The 23,908-nt window shown below is 47.9% G+C and overlaps 1 protein-coding gene across 1 annotated transcript in view; it reads left to right on the forward strand.

Moving 5' to 3' along the window:
* Window positions 1-23,656, forward strand: part of P2rx7 (purinergic receptor P2X 7) — a 38,546-nt gene extending 14,890 nt beyond the window's left edge. Inside the window, exons 5-13 of the mRNA XM_021186907.2 lie at window positions 751-847; window positions 5,558-5,638; window positions 6,610-6,739; window positions 9,798-9,934; window positions 14,220-14,310; window positions 16,797-16,862; window positions 17,088-17,237; window positions 19,065-19,166; window positions 22,846-23,656. Of these exons, the coding sequence (XP_021042566.1) occupies window positions 751-847; window positions 5,558-5,638; window positions 6,610-6,739; window positions 9,798-9,934; window positions 14,220-14,310; window positions 16,797-16,862; window positions 17,088-17,237; window positions 19,065-19,166; window positions 22,846-23,343 (1,352 nt within the window). The 3' untranslated portion in view covers window positions 23,344-23,656. The remainder of the gene's footprint in view (window positions 1-750; window positions 848-5,557; window positions 5,639-6,609; window positions 6,740-9,797; window positions 9,935-14,219; window positions 14,311-16,796; window positions 16,863-17,087; window positions 17,238-19,064; window positions 19,167-22,845) is intronic.
* Window positions 23,657-23,908: the final 252 nt, after the last annotated feature.

Here is a 23,908-nt window from a genome sequence, read left to right on the forward strand (position 1 = left end):
AGGCAGAGAGGCAGAGAGGCAGAGAGGCAGAGAGGCAGAGAGGCAGAGAGGCAGAGGCAGAGAGGCAGAGGCAGAGGCAGAGGCAGAGGCATCCCTATGAGTTTGAGGCCAGCCTTCCAAGCTGTCAGAGCTTAAATAGACAGATCCGGTCTCAAAACCAGAAGAACGGCCAGCAGTTACAATGTTTACACTTACACTCACAGAAAGACACCCGAAGTGTTGAATTCTACTCCATGTGTGAGTTGCCATGGAGACCACTGCACTGTGGCCTGCCCTTTAGGAAGCTTTCTACTTTCCTCACGCTTCCGAAGGATGCTCCCTAGTTCCTCGTGTGGCTTTATAAATCCCCAGACAAGCTGTGTACCCTGGAGGTACTCAGATGTCATGTAAGAGGTTATACTTTGAGTCTACATATAATAGACATTGAATGGAGAACTCATCTCTCAGACATCTCTCCCTGCAAAGGAAAAAAAAACAAAGACAAACAAAAAACAACAACAAAAACAAACAAACAAACAACAAAGGGCAGGCAGACTCCAGCATCTCTCTGCACCATCTCTCCATGTCTGGGCCTTTCTAAGGATGTACTGTCAAGTGTTCTGTTTGGGTGCCTATGTGATGAGGGTGAGGGAGCTGCTTGAGCTTATGAGTGCAGAGAATATACATGGGCTGAGTGCATGGGGTCCCCTGGACATATTCCTCTCCCAGCACATTCACATCTGCGGTTCTTCAACCCCTTGGGACTTGTAGGAATCCAGACTGGCAGGTGTGTTCCATACGACAAGACAAGGAATACCTGTGAAGTCTCTGCCTGGTGTCCTACTGAGGAGGAGAAAGAAGCCCCCCGGTGAGTTGCATGGTTGGGGTGACAAACCTGTCCAGGGTTCCTAAGCTTCTCTGATCAACATAACCCTGGCTGCAAAGCCCGGGCTTGGAGATCTCTATGGCATCTCTGGGAAGGCTATGTCAGCTCTGCGGTTCTGCGTTCCGCCTCTTCCGGATGCCCCAGGTATACCAGCTCAGAGAGGATAGGGCAAAGTCTGGAACAGGTGGGGTCTATCGTCTTCCTCTTCCCTCCGGGGCATCATATGCTGCTGTATGCCAGACCAGGTGGGGTAAAGTAAGGTCTGGGATGAAAGAGGGAAAGGGACCCATGGAACTCTGGTTTGGCGGGGAATGATGTAAGTGTTACAGCTCTTAGAAAAGGAATAAAGCGAGGCTGGAGAGGTGGCTCAGCCATTAAGAGCACTGACTTGCTCTTCCAGAGGTCCCGAGTTCAATTTGCAGCAACCCCATGGTGGCTCACAACCATCTGGAATGGGATCGGATGCCCTCTTCTGGTGTGTCTGAAGACAGTGACAGTGCACTCATAAATAAAGCAAATCTTAGATTTAAACAAAAAGAAGGAAAGGCATAAAGAAGTTCAGGTGGCCTGTGAGGGGCAGGTGACGATATCAAGTGCTGGCGCTCAGACGTGAGCCTCTGTGAGTGATGAGAGCCTGGCCAGAAGCTCAAAAGCCCAACAATGAGTATTTTGGGGTGCAGGGAGAGAGCCTTCCCCCAAGTGTTACAGCTCAGTAAAAATAGCCAGTCATAGACTATCCTTGGTGAAAGAACTTGTGCGCTTTATTCCATGTGGACAGGGACTCTATGAACTTTGGGGAGTGGGATGGGATTCTATTGGCTAAGGCTAAGACGCTGGTGCCGCTCTATTGCCTAAGACGCTGGTGCCGCTCTATTGGCTAAGACGCTGGTACCGCTCTATTGGCTGAGGCTAAGACGCTGGTGCTGCTCTATTGGCTGAGGCTAAGACGCTGGTGCTGCTCTATTGGCTGAGGCTAAGACGCTGGTGCTGCTCTATTTGCACAGGAAAGGCTTCCAGCTACTGTGCAACATGACTGACCACGTGTGACCACCTAGTTGGGTATCTCTGGAATGTGTTCTGACACAGCCATGGAAACAGGGAGGGAGTTAGCCCGCTATTCCTGCTGGTCTCAAGTCTGAGATTTCCAGGGTTTGAGCATGTGCCACCTCACCAACTCTATGCCAATTCCTCCAGTGGCATGGTTCATATGCCCCGCAGAGCCCTTAACGTGTTATGGTAATCCTGAACCAGGAGCACCCTTGCGTGACCCCAGCCATCATGGCTGCTCTGAGAGCTTTCCCTAGAGCCAGAGCAGGGTTAGCTGGTTGTTCTGATGCATAAGCATTCATGTTAAATGACGAGGATATGAGGAGGGCCAGCTGGAGAGGGCTCTCAGCGAGTCCAGTGCTGCCCAGCAAGCCTGATGGCTGTACTCCCAGCCGAGGAGGCAGCATGAGGAGCGTCCATGGGCTGCTGGCCAGCTACTCTAGCCAATCAGTGAGCTCCAGGTTCAGTGAGAGACCCTGCGTCAAAAAATAAGGTGGAGAGTGACCAAGGAAGACACCAGGTATGCGTCTCTAGCTTCCACACACCTGAGGATTCTGAGGCCTGCGCACCTGTATACACGTGAACAACACACACACACACACACACACTCCTCCTAGAAGAGTAGTGGCTCTAGACAGCTCTGTCCAACAGAACTTTCTTCAGTGACGGGAACGTTTGGTACCCAGGTGGTGTCCAATATAGTAGCCACCTATGGTGATTGAACACATGAGGTCAGGAATGGCCTTTTAATTAAAAATACACTTATCTTTTCATTTTTTATATTGGTACTTATTTATATTTGCTTGTTTGTATATGTGCCATGCCATGCATCTGGACCTCATGAGGTAACTTGAAGAAATTGATTCTTTCTTTCTACCATGCGGGTCCCAGAAGCGACCTCGGGACATCAGGTTTAGTGAGGGCACTGCGCGGTAGGTGGAATCCCAGCCTATACCCAGGACTGCTTGGCCCCTCCCAGGAGGACTCTATGGTTGTAACTTTCAGCTTTGCTACCAATTCATTCATCAGACAAGTCCTGTGCATCTCCACACACCTGTCCCAGGGTTATATTCTTCATTCCTTTTGTTATTACTGTAGTTATCTTTGAGGCGGGGTCTCACTATGTCGCCTTGACTGGCCTAGAACTCACTCTGTGGATCACGCTGCCTTCAAACTCACAGAGATCCTCCGCCTTCCTCAGTGCTGAGATCAAAGACCTGTACCACAATACCCACTGAGGGTTGTTTGTTTATTCCTGTTACTTTTTGAGACTAGGTCTTACTGTGGCGATGAAGTTGGCTGCCTTTTGTAATCCTCCTGTCTCAGTCTCCTGAGTTCTGGGATTACAGGCATAAACCACTGAACCAGCTTCTTGGATAGCATTTTGATAGGACTTTAGGCAAGCAGTCTCCTCACATGGCATGTGAACCAGGTACGATGGTTCAGGTAACTCTCCACTCATTCAGGATAGCTACCAAGGAATTGACTTTCTTCAGTTACTTCTCCTGTGTGTCACTTCATATAAAATGAAAATCTAAACAAAACAAAACAAAACAAAAACAACAACAACAAAAAAAACCAGACAGGGATCTTGCTCTGTAATAGATGAAATATAAGATATGTAGAGAAAGCATAATTCAAAATAAAATGCTATAAATATATATGAGGATGCTGCAGGCTTTGAAGTCTTTGTTTTTATATTTAATTATTCTTTATATATATTCACTTTTAAAACATATTGACAGTGTCATACATATTGTGTATAATGTATTTTTGATAATATCTAACCCAAATATCCCCTCCTACTCTCCCTGGGTCCCTTTCTCAAATACTTTCTTCTTCTGACTTCATGCCCCTCCCCCTTTGTGCCCCGCCCCTTCGTGCCCCACCCCCTTTACAATAATTCACTGTGTCTCCATGAACACAGGTGTAGGCCCATTCACCCCAAGTGGGTAACGTAGCATGAGGGGAAAGGACCCCTCTTCAGGTAGTCGCCCATGGTTTGCCAACAGTTCCTCAGCTGTGGGTGGAGCATCCTGACCCCAGCTCCCCTCTATGCTGGGATGCCGACTAGCTGATTTCTTGTAGATCTTGTGTAGGTAACCATAACTGCTAGGAGTTTATGAATGCAACAGTCACACTGTGCCCAGGAGACAACTCTGGTCCCCATTCTCGACTTTTTCACGCCCTCGTCCCTGATATGTCTTGAGCCTTCGGGGGAGTGGGTGATTGCTCAACTGTTATTTTCCTTCGCACCTTGACCAGTTGTGAGTCTGTGCATTTGCTGCTGTCCACTGCAAAAAGATGCCTCTATCACTGAGGATAACAGGAACATTCACAGGAGTGGAAGCAAATATGTAGATGGTGGTTTGATATGTTCACTTAAACAAACAAACAGCCGGGTGTGGTGGCACACGCCTTTAATCCCAGCACTCAGGAGGCAGAGGCAGGCAAATTTCTGAGTTCGAGGCCAACCTGGTCTACAGAGTGAGTTCCAGGTTTGATGACAATCAAAGAAAATATACAGAGAAACCCTGTCTCGAAAAAAAAAAAAAAAAAAAAAAAAAACCACACACAAACAAACATACATAGTAGTAGGGTCTCCCTAGGGCCTCAGACTTAAGCCATGAGCTTTTTAACCAGGTTTGCAGTACCAGACAGGAAGTCCCTCCTGTGCAGCGGACCTCACCTCCAATCAGAAAGCACTTGGTTACCCCCATAACCTTCATGCCACTATGTTGCAAATCTTGCAGAGCAGGTTGGTGTGGCGCCAACAGAGTTCACTGCTGGGTAATCCTGCTGAGGACTTTGCTCCCTCAGTGGCCCGCATAGCACTCTTGGGCACTAGCAGGCAAGGAGGGACTCTCCAGGTCAGTTCTTCGTGCACAGAGGATGTCATCATTTCAGTAAAACGTTCTTATCAACTACTTATGGGGAGCAACCAAGAACAATGCGATAACTTATTTTGAGGACCCCAAGGTCCCCTTCCTTGGGCCTGGAATTTCAGTTCCTTTAACTTGGTAGAGAATTAAATATTCCCCCAAAGCCACTGATGAATGAGTGAATGAATGAATGAATAATAGATAGATAGATAGATAGATAGATAGATAGATAGATAGATAGATATAGACAATTCTGTGTGTAGTCCTGTGATAAAGGCTGGGCATACCAAAGTAAAATTATTATTCAGCCTTGTGGGGGACTTCAAGCGGATTCAGGAAGCGACAAACATGGCTGCTCAAGATCTGACCAGCACTGGCTCTAAGTCAACTATGCTCGTTCAGTCTCAGTATCAGGGTTTACCAGTGGGGGGTGGGGAATTGACCCCAGCCATGGTATGGGGTACTTCTGCCATGGCAGTCACCAACGGCTACATCTGAGGCTCTTTCCAGCTTCTCCCTTGCAGAGCTAGTTGTCAGATGTTAACATGCCACCGCACACAGATACAGTTGTGCCAGTATTGGACATGACCCCATCAGGAGACTTCTTGGGGAAGCTGCAGGGCTCATGGGGGGAACTTTGGGACGTTTTAGTAAGTTACTCATTTCTCTTCACTCAAAAACACAAAACCACAACCCTCCAGTCCATTCTGGTCCCTGATGCACTCTGTCCCTGACGTCACAGTTCCTCGTCTTTCTCTCCCAGGCCTGCACTCTTGAGGAGCGCTGAAAACTTCACTGTACTCATCAAGAATAATATCCACTTCCCTGGCCACAACTATACCACGTAAGCATCTCTGATGTCGTCCGCGATCTGCCGTGAAACAAATGATTCCAAAGCTAAGAGCCTAAAACTACAAAAGTTATAAAAGCTTCTCCTCTCTCTCTCATCTATGGATCAGGAGTCTGGAAATGTCTTTGCTGGGTGGTTCTGGCTCTCATTCTTTCCAGAGCTGTCAGTCAGAGCTATGCTTGGCTCTAGACTCGATTAGAGCTGAGCCCCTCTCCAGCCTCCCCCCTGTGGCCAGAGAAGGAGGGCTAAGTTCCTCACCATGTTCATCTCGCCCAAGAACCATTTTGAGCATCCTTAGGATACAGTGGGTGCTCCGCCTGGGCAAGCAATCTGGATAGCAGTGGCTTGCCAAGGGCAACAGAGATGGAAGCCACAGGCCTAGGGAGTGATAGCCCACCACAATATGCTATTGGTTCAAAGATTGTTCTTAGCCCAGTGTAAGAGGACATTCTACAAGGGTCCCCAGCAGACAAGGGGGCTGCCACGTGACTCATAAATCTGTTTGTAGTTGTTCAATGTCAAGTTCAGTCATGTTGCGTTGGGAGCTTGATGGCAGCTGGGGTGGAGGGATTCACACCACAGTAATCAGCAGGCCTTATGTATCAGGCTTTTGATTTCCTTTTAGAGAGATGGTTGGGTTTTTTTTGTTTTTTTGTTTTTTGTTTTTTTTGCCTTTTTCTAGAAAAATTTATTGCACTTAATTAATAGATGTTAAAGAAGCTGTGGGTAGGGCTCTGCCCTGGAAACCAAGAGCTCCTCTTACAGGCCCCCTCTTACAGGGAGCACACCTCCTGGGTCCCCTGGAAAGCTTCCCATCTGTCCCCAGGCTGGAGGACTGTAGGAGCTGCCTGAGTGGAAAGCAGACCACAGCACCATCACAGCAGGGAGTGTGGACCAAGAGTGTGGGTCACTGTCTAGTGCTGAGATGGTTGTTAAAGCATCCGTTTGTTTGCGATTCTGCACAGGAGAAACATCTTGCCAGATATGAACGGCTCTTGTACCTTTCACAAGACTTGGAACCCTCAGTGTTCCATCTTCCGACTTGGGGACATCTTCCAGGAAGCAGGAGAGAACTTTACAGAGGTGGCAGTTCAGGTTGGTAGGTCTCCGTACCATGGTTAAAACTATGGGGGCTTGGGGGATAGGGTGGAGGTTGTCAAATCTCAAGTGACAGTGTCTGATGGTAGAGGTTGACATGCTGGGTTCTGAAGTCACAACTCACATTTATATTCGGTCAACTATACCCAGTGCCCAGGGCTTTCCCTATAATCTTTCAAGGAATCCCACAGTCCTGAGTGAGGTACTTGGTGCACTTCTCCCCTGATTGCGGTAGCAACTTGCCACTAATGTGCCAGCTTAAAATAACACATGTTGGGGCTGGGGAGATGGCTCAGCAGTTAAGAGCACAGTCCGCTCTTCCAGAGGTCCTGAGTTCAATCCCCAGCAACCACATGGTGGCTCACAACCATCTTTAATGGGATCTGATGCCCTCTTCTGCTGTCTGAAGACAGGGACAGTGTACATATTTAATATAAATATATAAATTTTAAAAAAAATAGTAGCATATGTCTTTTCTCTGTGTCTGGCGTAGAAGTCCAGATTCCGCTGACCTCCTGGTGTCAGCAGCAATGCACTCCCTCTGGAGGCTCCAGGGAAAAGCATGTGTTTGCATCTCCATCTTCCCCCGAGGCTCCTGTATTTATGTATTGCTTGGCAGTCCCTTCCTCCATCTTTAAAGCCAGCAAGCAAGCATCTTTCAGGGGCCACAATGACTTGTTGTTTTCGTTTGGGTTTTGTTTTGTTTTTTTGAGATGGGGGTGGGGTGGGGGTGGTTCTCTGTGTATCCCTGGTTGTTCGGGAACTAACTCTGTAGAGCTGGCTGGCCTCAAACTCAGAGCTCCTCCTTCCTCTGCCTCCCTTGGCATGCTGGGATTAAAGGTATGCACCACCACTGCCAAACTGACTGTGTAAGACCCCGAAAGGAGGAACTCCCTCTGGTCCGGAACTCTCTTGGGTCCCCAGAAATTCGAGATACACCTTTTACACACCTTGCTGTAATTTACATGAGGTACTTTTATTTAACGAGGCCTCGGGCCGACTCGTATCTCACGAAGGAGACAGAGGAGTCGACCCAGTCCCTCAGAAGTAAGGGGTTCTTATAGGGTTAGGATTGGGGGGGGGGGCAGGAGAGTTGGTGCAGCCACAAGTGATTGGCTCATTTGAACATACAATGCAACAAGATAGTACAGCCAGCCGGAGTGGCAGAATTTCAGAGGCCGGGGGCCTAGTCTGGGGCACCTCTGGTCAGTGTGTGACCCTGAGTGAACCGGGGTGAGATGCCTCCTTGGCAGAGTTTATGAGCTAACCTTGACAGCCCCAGCTGGCTCCGGCACTCCTTTTCCTTATCTTCGGCTGGGTGGGCTCCGTAAAGTCTGGACTATGTCTTTTTGCAGTGTTCGGCCTTGAGCCTTTGAATTTTCTTTCAGTCTCAAACATAGGAAGATGGGTGCCTGGCTGGGGCAACTGAGATAATTGCCTAGCTAGCTGTCGGGTGGAGGAACAGAAGACCTTCAGCTGCCCTAAAAGAACAAAGGCTCTTTACTAGCCACATTCCTAATGATCTAGGGAACAGGTTTTGGGGAATTTTTTAAAATTTAGGGCTCTACAACTGTTTTCGGTTCTTTGAGAGTGGGTCAAGTTAGGGAGCCCAGGCTGGCCTGGAATTCTCTAGCCTCCCAAGTGCTAAGATTCCACGAGGGTGATAGAGCATTTACCTGATTGCTCTCTCTTAGAAAAAACACTTTATCTTTAGAAGGACATTCGTAGGAAGGGCATGTAAGACCAGGGTCCATCTCAGGACCCCTGAAGCTTTTCCTAAGCTAGCTCAGACAGAGAGCAGAGGAGGCCTTTGCTGCAGTCGCCTGGATTCCAGGCTAACCAGTTCATCTTAATCGGTAATGGGGAGGAGTCAGGAGGGAAGGTTTGAAAGCAGGGATGGTTTGTGGAAAGTTACATTTTTTTTTAAAGATTTATTTATTTGTTATATGTAAGTACACTGTAGCTGTCTTCAGACATACCAGAACAGGGCATCCAATCTCATTACAGATGGTTGTGAGCCACCATGTGGTTGCTGGGATAAGAACTCAGGACCTTTGGCTCTTAACCACTGAGCCATCTCTCCAGCCCGAAAGTTACATTTTAGGAGTAAGTGTGTCCCAGCACTTGGGAGGCAGAGGCAGGTGGATTTCTGAGTTCCAGGACAGCCAGGGCTACATAGAGAAACCCTGCCTTGAAAAAGACCAAAAAAAAAAAAAAAAAAAAAAAAGGTTTTTTTAAGCCAGGTGTGGTGGTGCACGCTTTTTTTTTTTTTTTAAGATTTATTTATTTATTATTATATCTAAGTACACTGTATCTATTTTCAGATGCACCAGAAGAGGGCGTCAGATCTCATTAAGGATGGTTGTGAGCCATTAAGGATGGTTGCTGGGATTTGAACTCAGGACCTTTAGGAAGAGCAGTCAGTGCTCTTAATCGCTGAGCCATCTCTCCTGCCCCAGTGCACGCCTTTAATCCCAGCACTTGGGAAGCAGAGGCAGGCAGATTTCTGAGTTCGAGGCCAGCCTGGTACAGAGTGAGTTCCAGTACAGCCAGGGCTATACAGAGAAACCCTGTCTCGAAAAGCCAAAAAACAAAAACAAAAACAAAACAACAAAAAAAGAGTAAGTGTGAAAAAAATGAAAACAAAAAAACAAAAAAACAAAAAAACCCTGGCGTGGTGGTGCACGCCTTTAATCCCAGCACTTGGGAGGCAGAGGCAGGAAGATTTCTGGTCTACAAAGTGAGTTCCAGGACAGCCAGGACTATACAGAGAATCCTTGTCTTGAGAAACAAAACAACAACAACAAAAAAGAGTAAGTGTGAGGTAGTGGGGCCCCAGATGGGCAGCATTGGAAGGCATGCCTGCTGCCGCCATGGATATGCTGGCCCACGTTTATGGCACTGAAACCTTCTAATGAGTATTTCCCTCAGAGAGGAAAACCTTCCCGGAGATGACTTCTGAGCAGGACAGTGTCTGGTGGCTGCATAAGCCATACCCAACAGAATTAGCGACGTCTTTATTTAACTGTCCCCCTTCCCACCCCCTGCCCCCCAGGGAGGAATCATGGGCATCGAGATCTACTGGGACTGCAACCTGGACAGCTGGTCCCATCACTGTCAACCCCGATACAGCTTCCGCCGCCTGGATGACAAGAATACCAACGAGTCTTTCGTCCCCGGCTACAACTTCAGGTAACAGTATGAAACGTGCCCGTGGGCAGACATCAGCAGACAGAACAGACAAGGCGCCGCTTCACGCCTGCTGCTATATTTGAATAAGGGCACACGGATGAACGTGTGAGTAAACAAAACATTGTAGCTTATCAACCTTAGTACTCATTAGGGAAATGCCAATTAAAACCACAATAAGATAATATTGCAGAGCCAAGTAGATAGCTCGGCGGGTAAGGGTGGCTTGCTGCCAAGCACAGAAGCCTGAGGTCTATCCTCAGAACACACACGGTCTAAGGATAGAATGGACTCTCACGAGTGTGCTCTGACTTCCACACACATGCGCAAGCACGCACGCATGCACGCAGGTACATACGTATGTACGTACGCACACGAGAGCGCACAGACGTGTCCATGCCTGTGAAGAGTAACATTGAAAAAAGCGATTCAACTGCACATTCACTGGAATGGCTATCATTTGAAAAGACAGGAGCTGGAGAGAGGGCTCAGCAGTTAAGAGCAGTGGCTGCTCTTTGAGAGGACCCAGGTTTGATTCCCTGCAACTACATGATAGCTCATCATCTATATACCCAATTCCAGGGGTTAATCTAATACCTTTTATGATCTTTTCAGGCCTCATACATACATACATACATATGAAAAACACTCATAAACATAAAATAAAGATAAATTTTAAAATACAACAACATAACCCAAGTATTCCTCTTTGGGGGCTTCTCCCACTCTCAAGACTTCTCATTCTTCCTTACTAATGACCCTCTGAATGTCAAGCACAAATGAGTGGACACCTTGCCATATACTGGTACAGGGCCATGCCACTCAGTGTGAATGAGAAAGGAGAGACGTAGTGACACATGTGCCTCCTGGGAGTTGGTTCTACGGACATTATGTTGAAAAGCCAGACCTCAGTGGCCTGTGCTGCATGGCATGACGCTGCTCAGATGAAGTTCAAGAATAGGCAAAACACGGAATGGAGAGATGGCTTGGTGGGCGGGGCACTTGCTGCCACACCCAGTGACTGAGTTCAAGCCCCAGAATCCATATGATGGATGGAGACACACACCTCCTGTAGCCATTCTTTCTCTGTTAGTACCATGGCATGCACACAGACAGACTCCACTCTCATGCATGCAATTCTCTCTATCTCTCTCATTCACTCAGAGCAATATTTTAAAAATAGGAGCCGGGCGTGGTGGCGCACACCTTTAGTTCCAGCACTCGGGAGGCAGAGGCAGGCGGATTTCTGAGTTCGAGGCCAGCCTGGTCTACAAAGTGAGTTCCAGGACAGCCTGGGCTATACAGAGAAACCCTGTCTAAAACAAAAACAAAAACAAAAACAAAAAAAATAAAAATAGTAGGAAAGACTCCTCTATGATAAAAGAAGGCAGAATAGTGGGTTCTAGGCAGGAAAAAAAAAGAGTCAGCGAGTTTTCTGAGAAAATGGATCACTCTGAGTTGAAGGGATTTTGATAATACAAGTTTTTGCTTGTCAAAACCCATTGCCAGGCATGGTGGTACACATCTTTTTAAGCCATGAGTTGGAAGCCAGCCTGGTCTACACAGCAAGTCCCAAGCTAGCCAGGGCTACTTAGAGAGACCCTGTCTCAAAAAGAACTAAAATAAACAAACAAGCCCGCTCCCCACTGAAAAGAACCTTTAAGACGTATGCATTATAAGATGGGCACATGGTATCTCAATAGAACAAGCAGATAAATCCAAGTATTGTGCGTCTAACGATGGTAGAGTGCTCTGAAGAAAATTCAGCAAGATAAGGGGATGGGCAAACGTGGCCAGGGAAGCCTCTCCAAGCGGGCGCTCCTGCAGTATGGCTCTCCTTTCTCAGTGAAGGGAACAGGGCTCTGAGAAGCAACTTGCAAAATCAAGGAGCCTCTGTGAATCCCCTTTGTGTCTACGGCCTGGACGAGCTGCTCTCAAAAAGCAGCCCTCATCACCAGCAACATAGCGAATCAAAAACCTCACATTCCTGGGCCCAGCCGGGATGCTCAGCCTGCGTCAGACTGTAGAGGGGCTGGGCCCATGACCTGTATTCTCACAGGTCTCCTCGGGGCTCTGCTGTTAGCTCAAATTTGAACACCGCTGAGCCAGATGCCTGTCCTCAGAGCTCCATCCTGGATCCTGAGTCATGGGCCTTCCCTGGATGCTTGCTATATGTTGAGCATCACAGTGCCCCACCTCGCTATGCCGACTTAGCAAATACCATCACTGGAACAAGATCCCCTGGAGATCTGGTTTTTGTTTTTGTTTTTGCATGTACAGAATGTTTTCAACTTTGTGATATTCTACACAAAGATCCGGGCTATTCTTCCTGAGAAACTGAAGTGTCTGACAAAAGGTTTACAACTTTTAATAACACTGGGTTCCCATCCCATCCCGACAGCACTGGTGGGAGCTGGGCATCAGCCCCCCTGAAGAAAGAGCATATGGCTTTTGTGATGTCACTGTCCTTGCCACTCCTTTCTGTCTTTATATGTCACTGGCATGCTTTATACCCAGCCCCTCTGGAGACCCTTGACTCAACCTGCAAACTGGCTGAGGCTTTCTGCCTCTTCTGGGTTGGCAAACTCTCATCCTGGGCTCAGGAAGAGGCTCTTAGTTCAGGCATCTTTTTGATCATCCTTGCAGAACAATGTGATGTGCTGAATATGCTGTGGCCATTAGCAAAGAAGAGAGGCCAGGATGAATGGTCCAGGATGAATGGTCCCGACTGTCCTGGGCATTTTTATTTAGCAGGCAGACAAAGCATGCCAGGACAGTGGACCAAGCAGACATTTGCCGGCGTCTGCCTGCTCTCAGAGCTAAACCTAAGAACATTCGGTCCTGGTGGGATCTGAGCTCTCCTGAGCCCCAAAGGTGCTGTGACGTCAGTATTCTTTTAGAATAAAGCATTAGCCAATTTGTTGTTGAATGAGCACCAGGAGAAAGCTTTGGCCAAAAATAAATTATGGAGATCTGATAGGCAAGAAGAAGAGTTGTTTTCAAAGAGCATCACAAGGAAGAAGGAAATGACTGGCTATATGAGGTATTTGGGGGAAAATATAGCTTTCTTTCTTTTTTTTTTAAAACAGGAAGTTTAAAAGTTCACATTATGTAACTTAGTCCTCAAGAAAAAGATTTATGGGGGCTGGGAAGATGGCTCGGTCAGAAAAGTGCTTGTCATGCAAGCGAGAAAACATGAGTTCAGATTTCCAGCATCTGTGTAGAAAACCAAGCCTAGTGGTGTGTGCCTAGAATCTCAGTGTCACGCAAGCTGAGACAGGGGGATGCCTGGGGCTCACTGGCCAGCTGGTCCAGACGAACTGGTCTTCCGAAGGTTCAGAAAGAGACCAGGTCTAGATCTGACAAAATAAGGCAGAGAGAGTGACTGAGGAGGATTCCTGATACAGACCCCTGGTCTCCATACACGCACACACACACACACTCACTAAAATGAAGAAGATATACTACAGAATGTCCTCCTTTGGTGAGCGCCCAATTCTGTTGACTTGCGTGTGAGAAGGGGAGATAAGATGCTCTTCTTGGGTCCAGAACATGTATGGGTACGTATCAGTTTCCTTCGGTGCTATAGCAGATTACTGTAAATGGCATAAGGCTGTAGCCATTCATTCTCTCATAGAGATTAGAAGTCTGAGCAGACCAAGCGCCAGAAGGGCCGTCACAATCTGAAGGCCTAACAAGGGGTCCTCTCTTGCCTCCTCCATCTTTATCTGCTTCAGGAATCTCTTACCTTGTAGCTGAACAACCTCTGCTTTCATCCCTGAAGGGTTTCTCCACTTAATTTATAAGGATGCCTGCTTAATCATGGGATATAGGACCTCCAGGAATCTCATCTTGAGATTTTTATTTACATGTGCAAAAAACTCTGTTTCCAAATAAGGTCATGATCGTGGTGCTGGCCTGGGGGTGGGGGTGGGGGGAAGCTTGAGCCCGGCTTCTTTTGGAGAGGGCATTATTTAATCCATTATGTGCAGAAAAGCACCTTGCCCAGTGTCCCTCACCAATTCACCACCTGCCTGTACCAAGGTAGCCTCCTGGAGCTACTCAGATCTTCTAAAACCCCTCTTTGGCACTCATTCATGTCCAGAGGCCCCCTTTTTGAATAGCCTTCCCCCACATGGTCTTCACCCTCCATTATGGTCTAGAATGGCCTCAAGAGCAGGCAAGGAAGACTAGAATGCCTACTGGTTTGTTCTTCCTCCCCATAAGGCACCAGCACTTTTCAGAGAGGATGCTATAAAGATGGCTGCTTCCCCCCCCCCCCCCACAGATACGCCAAGTACTATAAGGAGAACAACGTGGAAAAGCGGACGTTGATCAAAGCCTTCGGCATCCGTTTTGACATCCTGGTGTTCGGCACTGTAAGTCTCTCCTGGTCCTAGCGTCTCCTTCCTACGATGTAGTAATGCCTAATCACGGATGTAGTGAGGAATGAACGTTAGCAGTAGCTGTCAGTGGTTGGCTTTGTGCTACTCACATGTGGTATGAGAGGAGGAAGAGGTGTGATTGGGGATCTGCTGATGTACAAACCATCTGAAAACATAGCATGTGACCGAGGAAGAATTCAAAGATCCAAGCTTGCTTTTATTTTTCTGGGTCAGGCTTTCGCTGCAGAGCCAGCTGGCCTTGGATTCTCAGTCCCCCTGACTTATCCCTCTATGTGCATGGCACCACCACGCCTAGCTCTGACAGTCAACTGTTCAAATCCTTTAATACTGAACTGGGGAAATGGCTCAGTGGACAAAAGTGAAGACCTCAGTTCAGACAGCCAGGGTCCAGGTAAAAGACTGGGCGTGGCAATGCATGCCTGTAATCCCAACACGGGGGTAGACACAGGAGGAGGAACCCCGGGAACTCAATGGCCAGCCAGGTTCACTGAGAGACTCGGTCTCAAACAAACAATCAACCAAATAACCAGCTGAGGAAAGACATTCCAAAACCAACCTCTTCTACACGTGTGTGTGGACAAGCACACCTGCACACATATGCATGTGCATATTACAGATGCCACACAGGATGGATAGACAGATAGATAGATAGATAGATAGATAGATAGATAGATAGATAGATAGATAGATAGGTAGGTAGATGGATGGATCAATCTGATACTGAGCTGGGGGGGGCGGTTGTCACTGTAGGAATGTGTGTTTATGAGAAGGCCTGGATTTGAGCTCCATCAGCAACTGGTGCACACCTGAAATCCCAGCCTTTGAGATTCAGAGGCAAGAAGTTACGGAGTTCAAGTCCACCCTAGGATATGTGAGATTCTTCCTTAAAATATAGAAAGAAAGAAAGAAAGAAAGAAAGAAAGAAAGAAAGAAAGAAAGAAAGAAAGAAAGAAAGAAAGAAAGAAAGGAAAGGAAAGAAGGAAGGAAGAAAGGAAAGAAGAAAGAAAGAAAGGAAGGAAGGAAGGAAGGAAGAAAGAAAGAAAGAAAGAAAGAAAGAAAGAAAGAAAGAAAGAAAGAAAGGGCTGAAGAGAGAGCTCAGCAGTTAAGAACAGTGACTGCTCTTCCTTCGGAGGACTTGGGCTCAATTCCCAGCATCCGCATGGGAACTCCTAACCGTCTGTAATTCCAATGCCAGGTAATCTGATGCCCTTTTCTGGCCTCTGTAGGCACAGGTACTCAGGTGGTGTGGCAAACTACCCATGCACAGAAAATAGTAAATCAAAAGTAAATAACCTTTGATACTTAAAAAAAAAATAATAATGAATGAATGAAATTCTCTGCAAATTATTTTGTAACAGATTCTAACTCAAACAGGCTCAGGGAGAAGTCCTCCTTTTGCTGCCAGGAGGACAACTTAGCAGAGAAATGGAGTCAAAATTGCAGGCTTCAGATGCGGTGGAATTTAGGTGTTCAGAGAAGATAATCAGGAACCTGCCTCTGCTCTGCCATCTGCTCCCCGGGCTGGTCCCTTATCCACAGTGGCGTTCCCTAGCTTCTGGCATCTAGCAGGATAGCAACCTTAATGGAAGTTGCCAGAAGTCTCAGCGGAGGCTTTAGGCAGAAAGCACTGGTTCTGCTTGGCTCGGTGTGGGTCAGATAGCCACTGGTGCACCCATCACTATGATCAGAGCTGTATATTCAGTGGCTGCTCTCGGACCAGTTCAGACCAGGGCAAGTGGCCAGAGGACAGGACTAGGCATGTACTGAGGATAAAGTTGTTCTCCAAAGGAAAATCGGGAAGAAGGAAGGAAGAGGATGCCCGGGCACTCAGAAACCAACAGGTGCCACAGCACCCTGCTTGGCAGCATGCGACAGATGCCACATTGTAGCATAGGAGTCAACAGAAATGTAAATCTGGGTGTGGTGGTCCACACTTTTAATCCCAGCACTCTGAAGGCAGAGGCACATGGATCTCGGGAGTTGGAGGGCAGCCTGGCCTACATACCAAATTCTAGGCCAGTAAAGGCTAAATACATACTTGAAGACCCTGTCCCTAAATAAATAAGTAGGAAGGAAGAGTGAAGAACCCATAAAATATAACAGAAAGGCCACTGAGAGGGGACCTTGAAGAGACCAATAAGAAGACAGACACATGAAGACATGTCTGCTTCCCAAGTAATCACACGCTACGGGGGAGCTTGACTGAACCCCACCCCCCATCTCATATAGAAAACACCCTTCGGGGCTCCTCCCCTTACTGACCACATCTCTCTAAAACATTCTAGATGGCAGAAAGGGGACGGTCTCTGAGATAGTGACAGTGAGCACTCCGGTGTGTGTATCAATGCTGTCCCCAGGCTCTGCACGCACTAGATGCAGCGAGTGCAAGTTATTACTGGGGTGGGGGGGAGCACCACCCCTAGCTCAGCTGAGTAACGTTGTTTCCTGCTCTGTTTCAGGGAGGAAAGTTTGACATCATCCAGCTGGTTGTATACATCGGATCCACCCTGTCCTACTTTGCCTTGGTAAGAGGTTCCCGTCCCCATCCTTTAAGGTAGTGATCTGGCTTGGGGAGGGCGAGGGGTTGTCACACTCGGGAGGGCGAAGGCAGGCAGATCTCTGTTAGCCGGAGGCCAGCCTGGTCTACATGGTGAAGCCTAGTAGCAACACAGTAGCAACCACAACGACAAACAAGGAAGAAATGATTTGGGGAGAGTTGTCTCACTGGCAGGACGCTTGCTTCCCCGCAGGCCACTGTGTGCATTGACTTGCTCATCAACACATATTCCAGTGCCTTCTGCAGGTCGGGGGTTTACCCCTACTGTAAGTGCTGTGAGCCCTGCACCGTGAATGAGTACTACTACAGAAAGAAGTGTGAGCCCATCATGGAGCCCAAGCCGGTAAGGCAAGCTGCCCCTCTCAGACGCCCACACAACACACACAGAGTCTTCTAGGAGGCTAAGAAATGGGGGAAAGATTAGGCCCCCATCACGGTTTGATCCCTAAGTGGGAGTGAGTTCCTTGACAACCCTGAAGATGGAGACGTTCAATATCCAGGGAGACAAACTGCTCTGTTTCGGTTTCTGTCATTTATTACATTGGTACAGCCCCCCTCCCCCATCTCGCCGAGCCACCCACAAAACAAAGCACAATGGCTTCAGAGAACAAGTCATTTGGCAGTGACCAGTAATAGTTAAACAGGGCTGCTTCACATCCTGGTTTCCCCATTTTCCCCATACTGTTCTAGAGAAACCTTCACCTAAGACATGCACAGTATGTGTGTGCAGGATGTTCACTGACAGAGGGCTTGTTCAGCCTGTGAGGGGCCTGAGCTTGATCCCCAGTACTGCAAAATAGATAAATAATAAATAGAAAAACAAAACAAAACACGTCTACCCAAATGGGCGAATAGTAAAAGATGGCGTGAAAAATCCATAGTAAACAATACTGGTCACCACTCGGGTAACTGATAGCAACAGAGAAAAGAAAGCCCTCATATAGCAAATATATGTGAATGATATATATAGTCGCATATGCCTGTAATCCCATTGCAGGATGTTAAGGCATCCTGGAGACCTTGATTCAAACAGCAAACATACCTAGAAAGTTGGATGCAGTCGCTCATGCCTGTAATCCCAGCACTAGAGACACTAAGGCAGGTGGATTGCCTTTAGTTCAAGATTAGCCTAGGCTACAGCGTAAGACCTTGTCTCTCTCTCTCTCTCTCTCTCTCTCTCTCTCTCTCTCAGAGAGAAAGAGAGAGGGGGGGCAGGCAGACAGACAGGCAGAGACAGACAGACAGACGGACAGACAAAGTCATACAGACAATAAATGGTAGAGCCGAGGGCCCACCCTGGCTGGCTTTGGAATCTGTTATAACTGCTCAGGTATGGCTAATGACGAGCAAATATCCAAGATGTTTTTGTTTAGAGGGGGAAAAAGTATATAAAAGAACCATATATCACCGTTTGTAGGTTAAAAAGATAACTGTTGCCGGGCAGTGGTGGCGCACGCCTTTAATCCCAGCACTTGGGAGGCAGAGGCAGGCAGATTTCTGAGTTTGAGGCCAGCCTGGTCTACAGAGTGAGTTGCAGGANAGCCAGGGCCACACAGAGAAACCCTGTCTCAAAATAAAATAAAATAAAATAAAATAAAAAGAAGAGATGAACAAAATCAGGAGAGAATAAGAAGGAAAGAAAGAAGAGGAGAGGGGGCAGGGGATGAGGGAGGAAGGGGAAGAGGAAGAAAAGAGGAAAAGGAAGGTTAGCTCACCTTTGTAACTACACTTTCCACAGCCTGCCTGGATGAGTAAAATGTATCGCCCTCCCGAAACTGCATCTGGGTAAACTGAACTGAGGCGAGCTCCACACAGGCCATTATACTGTGCTGAGGTCTCGCTAGACTGTGGGCGGGGTGACTCTCCAAGTCAGGGTGTGTGTGTGTGTGTGGGGGGGTGTCTGTGTCTGACTTCCCTTTGGGTCTTTAACCTGCCTTGACCTGTGGTAAATGTGATTAGCAGATGTGTCCACACATGTTGGAAGAGGGGGTTCTTGAGACCTCTGTATAGAGGCAGACTTTTTTTTTTTTCCTCGAGACAGGGTTTCTCTGTGTAGACCAGGCTGGCCTGGAACTCAGAAATCCGCCTGCCTCTGCCTCCGAGTGCTAGGATTAAAGGCGTGTGCTACTGCTACCTGGCACGGACACACTTTTAAACTTTCGTTTCCTAGACATTGAAGTATGTGTCCTTTGTGGACGAGCCGCACATTCGCATGGTGGACCAGCAGCTGCTTGGGAAAAGTCTGCAAGTTGTCAAAGGCCAAGAAGTTCCAGTAAGTGAAAACATTGAGCCTTTTTTAGGAGTTTTTTTTTTCTCTTCAATATATATATAATTTATTTAAATTTATATAAATCACAGTTGATGAATTTTAGCAAAATAAACATACCCGTGGAACCAAAATCCAGATGAAAAAAGTCAGTTCTTTGGGGAACTGGTCGGATGGCTCAGAGGGTAAAGGCGGGTTGCTGCCGAGGCTGGTGACCCGAGTTGGATCCCTGGGACCCACATGGGGAGGGAAAGAACCAGTTCCAGCAAGTTAGTCTCTGATCCCCCTATATTTGCTGTGGTACACATGCGCGCGCGCGCGCGCGCGCGCACACACACACACACACACACAGACACACACACAGACACACACACACACACAAATATCTAATTAAAATGATTTAAAAGTAAATGGCTAAGGGTATAGCTCATAGTAGAGGGTTTTTGTTTGTTTGTTTGTTTGTTTTGGGAGGGGGTAGGAGTTAAGTTGGTTTGGTTTGGTTTGGTTTGGTTTGGTTTGGTTTTTTTGAGACAGGGTCTCTTTGTGTAGTCCTGCCTGCCCTGGAACTCACTGTGTAGACCAGGCTGGCCTTGAAAGTGAAGATCCACCTGCCGCTGCCTCCTGACTGCTGGGATTTCAGAGCAGAGGATTTATCTAGAGAAGAGGCAGAGAAAGACCGAATATGCCAAAAGTCCCCTCTCTGCCTCTCCTAGATTGCCATCACTGTCTTCCCTTAAAAATGCCCTCATCCTGCATGTAAGGGTTAGGTGTGCGCTGCCATTCTTTTGAGACTGCGCAGCCTTGGTTGGAGTGGAGCTCTTATGGAGACCAGACCAACCTACAACTCGAAGAGCCTTCTCGAGGGCACCACACCAGCTTCAGGGTTATTGATTCTGGAATTTTAAAAAAGTTGACCTGGGCAAGCTGGGTACAACCGTCTACACCAGTAACTCCAGCACTTGAGAGGCTGAGGCGGGGAGGTCACTTGGACCCAGGAATTCAAACCAGCTTGGGAAACCGAATGAGACCGAGTGACAGAGGAAAACTGAACTGTATGTAAACTCTCCTTATGCACGAGGTGGCAAGTCTGACCTGTCACTCAATATTATTTTAGTGAGCTACCTGACACTGTCTATGGGGGGGGGGTACTTCATTCTCACTTTTGTATAATTTCTGCTTTGTAGGCATTTGGTTTATTTACCCATTTCACCACAGAAGGGTATTTAGGAAGTTTTGAATATTGGGGGTCATGATGGCAGACATCCAGCGTTCTGTCAGGTGATCACCTGAGAGTCTTGCCTGGTGTCTGTTCAGTATGGGGGGGGGTACGAACAAACAGCCACAAAGTGGCTGCGTTCATCTGTGCTCCCCCCACAGTTCCGGTCCTTGGGCACCTCTGCCAGCTGTATTGATTTCCTGTGGCCATAACCAAATGACCACAAATGAAAGTATCTTAAACCATCAGAGCTTATTCTGCCAGTCTGGAGGGTAAGTAGCCGAAGCTAAGGTCCTCGCAGTGCATTGGTTTCCTCTGGAGGCTTCAGGGGGGAATCCTTCCCCAGTGAGTCCCAGCACTGGCTAGGCCACCAGCAGGCTGCCTCACTCCTGTGGAAGCACAGGCCTCTGCCGCATCTCCTGTCTCAGCAGACAGCCTGTCTAGTTCACTCTTCGCCACAGGGTTTTTGGTGAGCTTTGAAGAATGTGGTATCAGATTCCAGAAAATTCCCTCTCATGTTTAGTTTGTCAGAAATTCTTAAAATGAATGGGTTTGGAATTAAAAAAATTTTTTCCTACTTTTTTTGAAATAATTGGTAAGGTTTTTTTTTTTCCTGTGATGTTGTGAATTCCAAGGACTAATCTAAGTGGGGGAATACTGGGGCTTGAGCCTAGGGCCTTGCACAGCATAGGTAAATGTGGCACTACTGAGTCACGCCCCTCTGCGTGTTACTAGGGACAAAGCCTTGGCGAATGGCTAGGGATGGCCCAAATTGATGTGCCTTGGCTTTCCAGGCTGCTGGGGCTTACTGACTTACAAAGGCTAAGGTATGTGTGTAGGAATGTGTGAATGTTTGTTCATGTGAATGCACACGTGCGCAAGTGCGGTGCACACCAGAAGTTAACACCCCTAGTTTTCCTTAATCACTCCCCACATTATTGTTTCAAGACAGAGACTCTCACTGAACCCGAGGCTCGCTAATTCCGCCAGACTGGCTGGCCAGACCGGGATCCTCCTGTCTCTGTGTCCTTGGCACTGGGACCTGAGGTAGACCAGGCTCGGCTTGGGACCTAACACAGATCTTTATGCTTGCATGATTCTACACCTTTCCATTTTAATGTGATGTGCCGTTCTTTGTTGTGACTAATGGATATGACATGAGTTAGGATTTTTATAGCTCATCGCGGGGAGGACCTGATCAAAACTTTCCTTTCTTGTAATATCCTTGTGGAATATGGGTAGAAAGCAAACTACTTAGCTGAGGGTCCTGTAGATCTCTGTAGTCCAAGTGATTGTGAGGTATAGGCAGGAATATCAGGAGATCAAGACCAGCCTTACATAGTGTTCGGGGTCAACCTGGGCTACAAGAAACTCTGTCTCAACAACAACAAAAAAGTTCTTAGTGTTTGAATCTGTAACCATTTATCATTTTATGGTGTATAATTCAGTGATGTCCCATATGTCACAATGCTATTCGGTCAAGGCTACCAGCTCCAGAGCTCCTGTATCTTCTCAGAAAGAAACCCTATATCCATCAAGCAGCCACTTCCCATCCCCAGTTGCTCATGTTAACCACTCGCCTACTTCCTATTGGCCAGTTTCCTCTCAAAATTCTGCATAAGATGGGTCATATACCATGGGACCCTCTGTAGCACTTCTGTCACTTAGCACTGTGTTTTCCTGGCTCTCCTACGTTGCTGTGTGTACCTGTTTCAGTCTGTTTTGTTGCTTGATGGTATTCCTGGACAGACAGGCTGCCTGGATAGATCAGGGTCTGCTTACCCCCGACTGGCTGGTGGATTCTGGCGTTGTTTCGCCCTTTTGGCTATTACGAACGGTGCCGCTATAACTGTTCCCATACACAAACTAGACAGTTTGAATGTATTCGACTCGGGTCTTCATCCAGGGAATAAAGGCATATGTCACAAAGACCAGGCATGGCAACTTCTTTGAAAGATAACAGATGGTTATGCCGGTGGATAGAGAGAGAGAGTCTGGCAGGCATGGAATGTGTCAATGAATGTTTGTTATCTACTGTGCTCTGCCCTGACACCAGGGAAAGGCAGCAAACAAATAAGAGTTCCTGCTTTCCCGTGGAAGCCAACAGTCAGCGAGGAGACATACTAACTAGCTAAATCTTTTCAGAAGGGGGCCAGTCCCATGAAGAAGGCAGTCCACTATCTTGATGTGAGAGAACCTCCCAGGAAGAGATGCGCCCTCAGAAAGCAGCTGGGGCAAGAGGCCCGGTTGCATTTGATAGCTGCCTTTTCTGAACTTAAGATAAACATCTATACTATAAGAGGTTCTTAGCCGGCTTAACAGCAGCCCAGCCCTGATACAGACGTTTGATAAGTGCTAGCTGCGCCAGATACCATAATAATGAATGCGACTATGTCGGTTGATAGGGCTACCTTATTATAACTTGAGGCGTTGTCATTGCTGATGCATCTGGAAACTTGGCTTTTTCAGAGACCCCAGATGGACTTCTCGGACCTGTCTAGGCTGTCCCTATCTCTCCACGACTCACCCCCGATTCCTGGACAATCTGAGGAAATCCAGCTGCTCCGTGAAGAGGTGGTCCCTAGGTCCGGGGACAGCCCCAGATGGTGCCAGTGTGGAAATTGCCTCCCTTCTCGCCTACCGGAGCAACGCAGGGCCCTGGAGGAGCTGTGCTGCCGGAGGAAGCCGGGGCAGTGCATCACCACCTCCAAGCTCTTCTGTAGGCTCGTGCTGTCCCGAGACGCCCTGCAGCTCCTCCTGCTTTACCAGGATCCCTTGCTGGTGCTGGGGGAAGAGGCCACCAACAGCAGGCTGCGACACTGTGCTTACAGGTGCTACGCCACCTGGCGCTTCGGCTCCCAGGACATGGCTGACTTTGCCATTCTGCCCAGCTGCTGCCGCTGGAGGATCCGGAAGGAGTTCCCCAAGACCGAGGGGCAGTACAGTGGCTTCAAGTATCCCTACTGACGGTACGGCTGCCACATCACGGTGGCTCACAGTACAGCTTCCCTTGGAAAGCCCTAGAGACACGTTTTTTCAGCCAACGGGACCTTAAGGTTTGCTCCCTCGTAAGCTGTGTTGAAGAAGAGCTGATTAGACCAACCGCGAGCACGCAAACCCTTCTCCACGTGGATGAGAACCGGATGCAGATCTGAGCCTGCAGCCTGACCCTGGCCTGCGGCGCCACCCTCAGCCTATAATGTGTACATAGGATCCTCATATCCCAACCTCCCCGACCTACTTTCTCTGAACTAGCATTGCGGAGATGGGGAAGGTGTTCTCTCCCATCCACGTTTACACGGCTCCATGGATGCAAAGATCCGACTCTAGACCTGAGCTGCAGCGCAAGACCATGGGGTTAGGAGCCACCACCATGTCGGTGCTTGAGTCCTCCGCAATGGCAACAAGGACTCTTGACTACCGAGCTGTCTCTCCATCTTCAAAACCACGTCTTAAAATCATAATCATAATAATTAAATAGAGAGAGGGGAAGAGGGGCTAGGGAGATGGTTCAGTGGGTTAGAGCATTTTC

This window comes from Mus pahari, chromosome 23 (genome assembly GCF_900095145.1).
Source record: "Mus pahari chromosome 23, PAHARI_EIJ_v1.1, whole genome shotgun sequence".
NCBI lineage: Eukaryota > Metazoa > Chordata > Mammalia > Rodentia > Muridae > Mus > Mus pahari.